This window comes from Frankliniella occidentalis, unplaced genomic scaffold (assembly GCF_000697945.3).
Source record: "Frankliniella occidentalis isolate FOCC.00 unplaced genomic scaffold, Focc_3.1 Scaffold194, whole genome shotgun sequence".
Taxonomy (NCBI): domain Eukaryota; kingdom Metazoa; phylum Arthropoda; class Insecta; order Thysanoptera; family Thripidae; genus Frankliniella; species Frankliniella occidentalis.
Window position 1 is genome coordinate 261,712 of NW_026267320.1, and position 11,926 is coordinate 273,637.

Here is an 11,926-nt window from a genome sequence, read left to right on the forward strand (position 1 = left end):
GGGGGGCGGGGGTGCCGGTGCCAAATCCGCTGGTCGCTTTGTGCCATCACGTGCCTCACCTCCGCGGCCGGGGGCGTCTCGGCCACCACGGCTCATCCGAGCACAGGTGGTGCGCTGAAGAGCGCGCCCAAAGGAGGCCGCCGACCACTAGAGCACCCTCCGCCTCCCCAACACGTACCCGGCGGCCAGCTCCACTTTAGGCCGCGCCATGGCTCTGCCACAGAACGGTACCGAGGTATTGTGGCGCTGCAACGAGTTCCATGAAGCTGGCTTCTTCTCTGTAGCCGCCCTGGCCTCCGGTGCCGGGGAGGCGTCCGAGGCAGTGGGTGTCCTCCGACGGGCACCATGCTGGACCCGGGGGCCCACTCGGGCGCAGCCCGCCGCCCCGGCCCGCTGTATGTCATCCTGGCCCGGAGCCCCAGACAGCGTGGAGCCGCTCGGGCTGCTTAGCGGCGAGGCTCCTTCTCCCCCTCCCCCGCCGCCCCCGCCTCACCTCGGATCAGAGGCCAACCGGCGCGGCGGAGGCAGGTAAACGCCAAAATCATAAACTTGTTGTGGATATACAACTCCTAATTTTTCGCACTTTTTTAGGGGGTGGGGGTGCTGCTGTCGTAACCAATAACCCAAAGCGGCATTCCAAGAGACTTTGTGGAAAACAACTTTTAGTGAGCTGAATTTCACTGTACACCTGTGCAGGGTGGGTGGGTGTTCTAAGCTGGATTTTTAGACAGTCCCCAAGGCTGCTCCTACCATAAGGCGAAGTCTCCCATCCCCCAATCTTCTGCGTACTACTGCATCCAGGTATGCAGACGCGTTGCACACTCACTCGCCATAAGGCACCATGGTAAAAGTAGGTATCTAGGCCCCGGGTGAGTATGCAACCCGTCCGCACGCCTGGATGTAGTACAGTATTCCGGTGGTCGCACCCTGCATTAAGATTATTTTAAGACCGAAAGACTTCAGTAAAATGGTGTTATCGGGAATAATAGAGTTTTGTTAGTTTTGGGAGGAAGAACGGCTGACAAAAACTAAATACGATAAACGGTACTATCACAACTGTCGTTGTCACGAGTAGTTCCTAGACCTGGACTACTAATAATTATTGACCGTCAGGACAACTTTTCGCCAGGATTCGCCCGAAGCAACCAGTTTGCATGGGAAAACTATCGCTCCCCTCGTAAAAATCCTATGCTCGGCCGCTGCTGTCGTCCCCACCCCACCCCCGCTCGTGGCCTACTCCCACCACCTCCACCCCCGCACAGCCGGGCCTCCCGGAGCCGAGCGGAGCGGAGCCGGTGCATCGGCGGGCTGCTCGGGCTGGCCGGCCGGCCGCCCCCGCCCGCCCCGCTGCAGCAGAGCAGCAAGCACAAGCACCACCAGCACCAGCACCACTTCAGTTTGGAGTTGCCACTCCTTGAGGAAGGTCGCTATCGCTCGCGCTCGCATCGCGCTTCCCACCGAGAAGTACTTGTTCGCGTGTGTCATGCGAAGTGCAGTGTGCGAGTAGTGTGTTGGGCGTGTTCGTGTGTGTGTGTGATCTTGTGATAAGGACTGTGAATACTCGTAACCGCCAATATGTTCTACTTTGGGTTCCCGTTTTTCCCCAAATACGATGCCATCACCCCCCTGACCCTCCAGCTGACCAGCAGGTGAGCGCTCCCGCCGCACCCGAGCAAACTGTTCTTGGTGGGCTGTAAGGGTTACAGTGTAGGCTGCCTCTTTACATCCTCTGCGTTTCACATGCCGCCGTTTGTTGCAAGCTCCCAGCTGCAGAAAGTGCGTTGCTAGCCGGCAATGTTTCTAACCCTGTTCTCTTTTCGGTTCCAGGCTGCTGGACACGATCAAGATGCCGGGGCAAAGCCGGGGAGGCTTCCACATCAGCGACATCCTGGAGCTGAACGAGGCCAAGGGCGCAGACGGCGACCACCCCACCCAACACCCTCTATCCAACGGTAAGATTCATACAAGTGAAAAAGTAGAGGGCAAGATAAACTGCGCAAGTTATGAGAGAAAATATGTTGCTAAACTTGTTGTTTGCTTTTCCCTCGCCCAGGCCTCCCCCTGCTGCTGGGCAGCACCCCCCAGGACCTGGTGAACCTCTACAGCCACCCGGCCTTGCTGGGCCACCCCCTGTCCGGGGCGCCCGGCGACCACCTCGGCGGCGGCCTCGGCGGCCACCTCGGCCACCTGGGGCCCCTCACCTCCCTGCACGGCGGCGCTCCCCCGCGGCCCTGGAGCCACGACAACCGGGACCAGCCATCGCCCGCGTCCGATCCAGGTCAGTACCTCACGACTGCGCGCCATGTAGGCCTAGCTCACCCTGTTGAACCTCGTCGCCCACTCTCCTCCTCCTCGCGGTGAAATTGAGCGCGGCATTCCGAGTAAGCCGCCGCACTGCTTTCGGTTGCGCGACGACTGTGCGAGAAACACTGCTGGGGAGTCAATTCGATCATGTCGCGGTGGTGGCCCGGGCGGCCGTTATCGTCGGGGCGTGGCCTCCGCACCCTCCGGCCACCCCTTCCGCCCGCCGAGCCTCGCCCCGGGGGCGGCGACTTAAGCCCATGAGGCGACAGCAAATATTGTCGAGAGACAAAAGCGCGCGCCGCGCTCGCGGCTACTCCATCACTCCCGAGGGGGGAGGCCCGGACAGGGGCGGCCGGGGGTGGATATTGGCCTCACCCTCCTCCGGCCGAAATCTCTGATCGTCGCCGTAAAACTGCGAAACAAATGATTGTGCTGGGACACGCCAGTAATGAAGCGATAAACTCACCACGGCGTCTGGCCCCGGCCCCGGCGGCGGGGGAGGGAGGGGGAGGGAGGGACAACGAGAGAGAGACAGATCGTTAGCGCCGTCCCTCCCTCTCGCTCGCTCGCTCGCTCCCTAAGCCTCGCCGGCACCCTCCTCCTCCCTCAGCAGGGCTTAGCGGGGATTCAATTAACGTCTCTATCGACGCGGCGCGGCCGGCCTTAAGCACACGACACGGATATGTCGTGTCGTTTGAATTGAATTAGCCATCTCGCTCTCTCCCACGCGCCGCGCCGATCCCCGCGGACCAATATCCAGCCTGTAATGGGTGTCCCGCCGCTACGCACACGCGCGGCCGCGTGCTGGGCTGGGGCGCGCCCGGGCGCCTCGCCGCCGTGGTGCAAACTCTCCGGGACACCCATCCGCAGTGACCCGAGTTGGTTGTACGTACAGGTCGCGCCGGACAGACGCACCCCAAAAAACGCGGTTCTTGAATCAAGTGCGCGGGGCTTGAGAGAAGTCCTTGGGCTGGTTAGGATCTAGCCCGTGGACTTGGCTCAGGCCCCGCGCACTTGATTCGAGAACTCCTTTTTTGGGTGCGGGGCAGGCTGCGTTGGCCTGAGCGACCAGTCAGACAGGCAGCCACAGGCAGCCGCAGGTCTGCGCCCAAACATTTGGTCAGGCGTTAAAACGCCCCTCTCTTTGCGTTGGGCGGGGTCGGCTGCCGGTCTGTGTCCACGCGGCCATTGTGTGCTGGCTGGACCAGGGCCGCCTGGTTAAACAGCGTTATTTTTCAAATAAAAATCGTGGAAAAAGGAAACAAGCACGAGTTGTAGTAGTCAGGAAAGGTCCTCCTCGCAGCAGTTGAAACAGCCGGTTTGTCGCTCTTGCTCTCCTGGCGACTTCCCCGACCCTCTGCGCGGAGGGGCGGAGGGATAGAGAGACAGGGAGCGATGGTAATCCGTACGGCCGTAGCCGTGGGGATTAGTTATCACAAGTCCTCCTGCTGACTTCCGATGCGGCTGCGGGCAGAGCCGGTGGTGTCACCGGGCCCTCCGCCCTCCGCCACGTCGGGGCGTGGTGGGCCGGGGATCGTCCACGACACCGGAAGAGCGGACAAAAGGATGCTCACGCAGCTTCCCATTTTGGCCGGCACCCTGCTGGTGCACCCTGGTCCGCGTTAGGAAACTGTCTTCTTCTTTCTCTCTTTCTCCTCTTTCGGCCGTGCTGCTCTCGCTCTCACTCTCTCTCTCCCTTCGATTTTTCTCGCACGTGGACCGGACCTCGGCTGCTTGTATAAACCTGCGCAGTGCTCCGGCATCCGAGTCGGAAAGTCGGAAAGAATGAAAAGCCCTCAACTTTAGCAACGTCAAAAAAGAGGAAGAAAAATATATTTAAGTGCACAGGCCGGCATTGCCTACAAAGTTGTGTCTGTTGGTGTCCTCTTACCCCCCCCCCCCCCCCGCCCCTCAGGCATGAGATGACACAATTTCGTTTTTCCGGCGTGGATAATGTGGCAGGGCTGCCAACTGAAATTATGGCGGTGGGCAGAGGTTGGCTGAACTGCCGCACCTCGACAGCGTCACTCAGGGCCGCACTCCGCCGCACTCTAACGAGTCGCCTCGGGTTTTATTAATCGTCACCTTAACGCATATCGTTGGTGGAAAGGGTAGGGGGAGGGCGTTGAAAAAAACATACATTAAAATCTGGCTTGACATATCACGTCGAATAACATACAAGCGGCTGCAGGGAAGAGAAGAAAGAGAGGGGGAAAGAGGGGGGGGACTTTGTTTCTATGGCGACGAGCTGAGGGTTGTATGTAGGGTGAGTGTGACGCGTCACCCGGCGTCAAATAAAAGATGACAGTTGACATTCGCCTCCCTGCACCCGCGGGCCGTCTTCCATGATGGAACGATGAGCTCTCGTGTCAAAAAACGAAACAAAAACAACATGAGCGCGACGGAGTAAACAAGAAAATAATATTTACTTTAAAGTTCGAGAGAGCTTAATGATGTCCCGCTGCCTCAGGGGGTGGGAGCATTTTCCGGGCAGTTTTCCGCATAGTGAGCCGCCACACCACTCTGCCGTCCTTTATCGCCGACACTAATTACCTTCTGAAACGCTTTTTTTCCGCTGGGCCTAAATAATAGCATAGGGTGTAACCGGCGTAACGGTCGACAGCGCTCCACACCGCGCACGCCTCGCTACAGAGAGATCGATTTTATTTTCTCTCTATGCGGACGAGGTAAAGCACGTGACAAATCGGGTCGTGCGGTGGTGCACCGAGCGGTGCGTGCGCTCGTGGGCCTGAGAGCTCTCTACTCGCACGCACCCAAAACACGGAGCCTGCCGCCGCCGCCGCCTTCTTTTGCGCGCTCAACATGCGTTCGAAACAGCGCATCAACAATTTGACGTGGCCTGTCCGACGGCAAACCCCCCCCGTCGATTCGTCATCCACTTTATTCCTCGGGGCAGGGAGGTGGGGGCGCCGCCGCCGGCCGCAGCGCCATCTTGGCCCGGGCCGCCGGGCCCGCCGGGGCGTTACAAACAGTTCAACAAAGGGTGGCCGGCTCACGGGGCCCGGCCCGCGCCATGCCTGGGGCGGGGCATTCTTCTTATCTCACAAAGATGAGCCTCCGATAGGCTTTGAATGCGTTTATAAACACCACCACCGCCGCTGCGCTACCGGGGCTGCATGGGCCGCCGGTCCACCAGGTCCACGCGACCGCTTAGCGGACCGCTTAGCGGCCGCAGCACATCGCATTGTGGCGGTACGGCCGGACCACAGAGGGCGCGCGGAGCAGGCGGAGCCCCATCCCATCCCATCCCATTCTCTCGCCGCTGCGCCCGTTGTGCGCCCGCTTTCATGTCGCGTCAGATCGTGACACTAGGTTCCGGGCGGGGCGGGGCGGGGCGGCCGCGACGGATTTCATTATAAATAGCCGCAAAATGCTGCTATGCTGCTGCTTGCCGCGTCCCGCTTTGGCTTTCATCACGTCAAAATATAAAACGAGGCGCGCGCGCGCGCTGGAAGCGGGAAGAGATAAAAGTTGTGAAATAGTAGTTTGACGCGGCGTGCGGGCCGGGGCTCCTGCTGTGGGGTAGGACGGCGACGACTCGAGTCACTGCGGCGGGGCCCGCGGGGCAATGGCCTCCCGACCGAAACAAACCCCTTCGACGGACAGAACTCGCTCTGTCTCTGTCTCTCCTGCACGACACGCGCCCCTGTCCCGTCCGATTGGCCCGAGCCCGTCAGATGACTTGTACGCGATCGACAGCCCTCGCGGAGCTCTCGGCGTCGCCCTCGGGCACGCTGCTCACGCTACCGCCGCCGCCGGGTGTCCGTGTCCGTCCAGCGCGGGCGCATCGGGGGTTGCATACGAGTCACGGAAACATGTCATGAGCGGTACCGGCTGGAGAACGCCAACCCCAACGCCAACTCTGACGGCGAACGGCCCGATCGCTGCTTCCTCCACCTGACATATGTACACGTTCGCGGGGGTAGCGGTCGGGGGGGACGGGTGGGCTTGTGATGTACTCGAGGCGGATTACGAAAACCGCAGTCATGCGACGTGTTCTTGGCAGTGTAGTGCTGCTGCTGCTGCTTCATGCTACTTGCCCCCCTCCCCGCCTCCGGTGCGAGTCGCTCCGCGGCAGATGTGGCAGCTGGATCTCCCGATTCGCCGCGCGGAGGTCGCCGGCCAATGAGCGGGCCGCATCTCCCCTCCCCCCGCGCGCGCACACACACACACACACACACACACACACACATGCACAATAGATACATTACCAGGCGTGATAGACGCGCGCAAATACCCACACAACAACCCGTCCCGTGGGGAGGGGGGTGCAGATGCTGGGCGCTCGGTCGGTTGGCGGGGAGGAGTAGGGGGAGGGTGGCGGTGGCGGTGGCGATGTTGCACGCTGATAGGGGAGTGAGCTTAACCTCGTGTTGACAAATCGCTTCTGATTTTGAGGTTAGGGGAGCGCGAGGAGCGCAAGGGGCCGCCGCGGCGCGCAGTGTAACGTTTTAAATGAAGTTTCGTCGGGGAGGGAAGGGGAGGCGACTACACTGCAGCGCGCTGTGCTGTAGTGGTCCTCCTGGGCCACTTAGTTTCTCATCCTGCCCGAGGCCGAGCCCCGCCGGCCCGTGACGGCGTGACTGTCCCTGAGGCGTAACCGTGCCGGGCGATGGGGTTGCGCAGGGTTGCACGAGTGCGAGAGAGATAGTGGGGGCTGCACGGCCAGTGTTGCGACTGCTACAACTTTCGAGAAGGTTGGCAGTCAACACCACTCCTGGAAACGATTCTCTATTTAGTAGCGGAGATTGAGGGAAATTTTAACGTAATGCCGCGGGAAATTTCCTGGCCGTCCTTTGTCCCGTCGCGACGCGAACGCGACGGGGTGATTTGGCTCCGCCCACTCCGCGGATGGGAAAGAGGTGTCCATTGCAGTGTAATGCAGCTTAATGCCATTCAGGCTTTTGAATGGAAAGCCGAGTGTTTTTGTTGTCACCCCCGACCGCGTCCCGATAATGCGTCTGTCTCTGTCTCCCCCGCGCAGCGCGCAGCGAGTGCGAGGGAGTGCGAGGCAGCGGGGCGGCAGCACCCTCGCGAACGCACAGCGCACAGCTGTAACCGATACAGCGGCGCGATGAGGGAGGAGGGGGAAACTGCTGGCAGTGTGGAAAATCAAAACAGGTTCCTGACCGAAACTCTCTTCTCTGTGTTTTCCAGGAATGCTCCCGCCCCAGGGACCTCAGCAAGTCTCCCCGGACAGCACGTCGCACCACAGCGCCAGCCTGGAGACGGCGGGCACCGAGCTGTCCATGGACTCGACGACGTCCTCGCAGCACGCCGCTGACTCCACCCGGGTGAAGCACGAAGCGGCCGCGAACGGCGACGCGACGGCGGCCCACGACCAGAGCGGCGACCGGGGCCGCGACCCCCGGGACCGGGATGACAACTCGGACCAGGACCACGACGACGACGAGATGATCGACGACGATGACATGGAGGCGGGAGAGACGGCCTTCGGCGAGTCCGAGGGCGGCCAGGGCGGCCCGGGCGGCGGCTCCGGCGGCCACCCCGGCGGCGTGCATAAGAAGAGGAAGAGGCGGGTGCTCTTTAGCAAGTCGCAGACCTTCGAGCTCGAGAGGCGCTTCCGGCAGCAGCGCTACCTGTCGGCGCCCGAGCGCGAGCACCTCGCCTCCCTCATCCACCTCACGCCCACGCAGGTCAAGATCTGGTTCCAGAACCACCGGTACAAGACCAAGCGCGCGCAGCAGGAGAAGGGCATCCACGACCAGCACTCGTCCATGACGTCGCTGCCCAGCCCCCGGCGCGTGGCCGTGCCCGTGCTCGTGCGCGACGGCAAGCCCTGCGGCGGCAAGAGCCCCGGCGACCACATGCACCTGCCGCCCTACCCGCACCCCGCGCACGCGGGGCCGCCGCCCAGCCACCACCTGGTGCTGTCCCACCAGACGAGAGGCTGGGCCTGGTAGTGTGCGCAGCGCCAGGCCGCGCCCCGGACCGGACGCCCACCTCTCCCCCATCTGTGATACTCTATCCTGTACAAAAAAAGAAGAGAGACGAGTCGCTCGCGGCGCTCCTTATCGGCACCGTGCGGAAACGTCGTGGCAATTTTACGAAGAGCTGGAGATCTTCAACCTGTTGCGCTCGAGGTTTTTATTGTAACCATGTTTTAGGGGTTTCGGCGGAACTTGAAGCCCAGGTGTTGGTAAAGTTGCGGGCGTTTTCGATGTTGGGCTGACCGCGGTACGCCTCCCCCTTCCTCTTCCTCAATCATTGTGTTCCAAACTACGATGGAAAGGGGCTAGTTTAAAATAAATTTTTGCCTTCTTGTTTCACGTATAGTTTTGTTGTAGTAGTATGTGGTAATGATAGAGATTATATTGATAAGAGTGATAGTTGTAATACTGGTACTATGTGTTGTTATTGTCGTTTTTTGATGTCATGTTCGATCGCTTCTGAATCGCGTGGTGGTTTCAAGGCCCGCTGCGAAAGTGGGTCATTTTGTGATGCAGTGCGCCTGCTAGGGCTAAGTGATGAACAAACTGATCTCTGGGTGTTAGGTCTCTTTTTATTCGTCAGGTTTGTTGTACGTCGATACTCCCTGAGTTTTTGAGATAGTAATACTATTTTCCATTGTGTTCCTATAGAATACACGCAAAGCTATATTTTGCATCGTTACCAAAGAATTTATTCATGCTGTATATTCCCATTTGTATGATATTACATACTAGGCCCTAGGCAAATTCTGTTATAAATTCTTATACGAGTCTGATGCATGCTCTTGTGCAGATACATTTCAAAAGAAACAAGCTTTTTGGGAATTTCCCGAGATAAGTGTACTTATGTCAAACAAATCATTGCATTCCAGACTCGCATACGCATTTCCCCCTGTACAAATTGTAAAGATATCTAAATCCCTATAAATATGTACAGAAAATTTGAAACGGAGTGTGATATGAAATTACGTATTATAAAAGTATATATAAGCATCTCTTTTGCCCTGGTCAGTCATAAATTTGTACATAGAGCATAGAAAATTATAAAGGAGTAGGTATATCTTAAAGATTATAAAAGATGTGTTGTGAACGAATCAAACCAAGTCAACTTGAACTACCGCTATGATTCGAGATCGAATAAAATTAATATCAAGTTACATCTTTGTCCAGGTTGTTTTACATACCGCTCACTCATAACTTGAAAATACGAAACATTAGTAGAGCCGTTGCGACTGCCAGCGCCGAATCTATAACAGAACGGGCGAGTAGGACAGGCCGCATGGAGAGAGGCGTGACCACTAATCGAAAAATCAATACACAACTTTTAGCGAGCACACGCCCACGCAGTACAGTAAAACACCGGCGTTTGGTGGCAGCCCGTTACATTACCGCAGGAAAGATCATTTTCGACGGGAACAATATAGGACGGATACATTCTATACAACGTCACCAGCAGTACGCCATGCTGGCTAGTGCTCCCCACTACTGTGTACTGCAGGAGAGTTTACTCCACCCCTCGGCAAGAGAAGCGAGAGCGAGGCGAGGGTCCGCCCTCCAGACACCTTCCCTTTGTTGGTTTTATACGCACCTATTACACGCCAAACTAGGGAGCGCGACGTTTGCGACCCCCCCCCCCCAGCCACACAGCCACACACACACACTCGCTTGTATGTAGGAGACTACGCGTTCATCAATTACAACATGTAACATTTTCGGGACGTTTGTGCCAATGGCAAGCAAAAGATTGGTGCCCCCGACCCCCCTACCCTAGTACAAAAAAAAAAAGCACCAGCAGCGGTATAAAAAAGAGGCGACTACACATCACACAAGAATAGCATTGGTTTTCTAGAACACCAAAAATGAAGAAATCGGCATCTTGGCTTTGTCCCACTCTCTGTTGGGCAATAATATGACAGGTCGCATGACGCCTACGCGACCATAAAATTCAAATCCGTTAAGCAATGGTGCGGAGATAATCTTCCAGCTTCCAGCGCCGCCCGCTTTTGGTGGAAGCTCGGCTATGATGGCTGCGGTTCGCGCGACATGCATTTGCATCGGGAGGCAGACTGGCTCGGCATCGGCAGCGCAAGAAACTCGTTTGTTCTCCAAGTCTCCTTATTCTGCATGAGAGATGAATGACAGTTTCATATCCACGGAGAGAGGTTAAAAGGTGGCCTGCACTGCATCATGAATGAGATTGCGTTCTTTTCACTCCGTTCCTATGAGAAAAAGTAATCCAAAAGCGTCGTCGTACCGCACCTGAAAGGTTCAACTCTGACTAATGACCCGGTGGCTGTCGGAAAAAGTAGCTCCATAAGAAAAATTACACCCCCCAACCTCAACTTAGCGGACAAGTTTGTTTTGTCTGGAGATACGCCATCACGCGTATAGAAAAAAGAGTGAATCCAAAATGTACTCCAACATTATTATAATCACGATTATATCCCCGGGCGGCGGATAAATGTCGGCGACCTCTCGTAACAAACGATGACGCTGCTCGCGAGTAAGAGCAAAAGTTTCACGGAGTTTGCTGTGAGCAGGGGCGGGCGAGGGGGATTCGGCGGGACGGGCGCACAGAGCAAGGATGGGAGGGACGCAGAAGAAAGAGGAGTTAAAGGAGCAAGAAAATAGCTGCCGCCCCCTACTGCCGGGGCCGCCCGGAGCCGCGCCGGAGCTGCGCCGGGGCCCCGCCGGCTGAGTGACGGGGCTTCCGCATCTACTTTCCTCCCGCTCGCTCACTTACAGCCACTAGGGAACGCCCCGCGGAACGCCCGACGGAACGCCCCCCCCCTTCCCCGCCGCTCCGCGCCGCTACGCCCCAGAGCTCATCGACCGAGCGGGCCCCCCTGCGCGCGCACCCAGCTCAGCCGGCGGCGGCCACGCACTCAGCCTGCGAGGTAGGCAGCGCGCGCGCACGGCTGCGCCACGGGCCTCCTATTGCCTACCACCGCAGGCGCTGGGAGGAGCACGTCGCGCATCATGCACCCCCTTATCTCCCTCCCTTTCTCCCGCTCTGTCTGTCTGTCTGTCTGTCTGTCTGTCTTGTCTGTCTTGTCTGACTGTCTGTCTCTGTAGGGAAGCGGACACCACCGAGTGGCCGGCGCTCTACTTTTCTCCAGCGGCTGCTCCTCGGCCCCTCCAGTGGACCGTGTGTTTTTTTGTGTTCCCTGATTTGTTTCCGGGTGCGGCACGCTCCGGCTGGCCTGCTCCTCCGGGCGCCTCCGGCCGGGCACGCGTTGCCGCCGCTGGACACACTCACCACCCCCCTGCCCCTCTCTCTGCCCTGCAGGCTGCCTGCTCTCAATGAAGCCATCACAAGTAACTGATGATGGATCGACGGCGGTATGACTCTGCATTCGACCCTCGCGATCACCACGGGCCGGCCAACACCACGGTGGTGAGCCGGGTTCACTTCGTCTCTCTCTATGCGATTTTCAAACGGGCGTGAGTGGAAGGTTTTATCATCATTACACCCAGACAATGTAATTTAAACAAAACAAACAATCAAAAAATACAACAACTTTGTGCGGACACGAATCCGCAGCGCGTGATGAGTCCTCTCCTTTCGCCCCTCTTGGGCCGCCCCTGCCGCGCCCTGCTTCCGGAGCGCGCTATTGTGGCCGAGCCAACCAGGTCCCCCGCCACACCCC

General features: G+C 58.3%; 2 protein-coding genes across 6 annotated transcripts in view; one reads left to right on the forward strand and one right to left on the reverse strand.

Annotated features, from left to right (window-relative positions):
- LOC113209642 (homeobox protein Hmx) overlaps positions 1-9,433 on the forward strand; it is a 22,233-nt gene extending 12,800 nt beyond the window's left edge. Inside the window, exons 3-5 of the mRNA XM_026427283.2 lie at positions 1,828-1,952; positions 2,054-2,278; positions 7,483-9,433. Coding sequence (XP_026283068.1) covers positions 1,828-1,952; positions 2,054-2,278; positions 7,483-8,249 — 1,117 coding nt within the window. The 3' untranslated portion in view covers positions 8,250-9,433. The remainder of the gene's footprint in view (positions 1-1,827; positions 1,953-2,053; positions 2,279-7,482) is intronic.
- The window catches only part of LOC127750474 (uncharacterized), a 111,607-nt gene that overhangs the window by 51,801 nt on the left and 47,880 nt on the right, over positions 1-11,926 (reverse strand). The window lies entirely within an intron of this gene.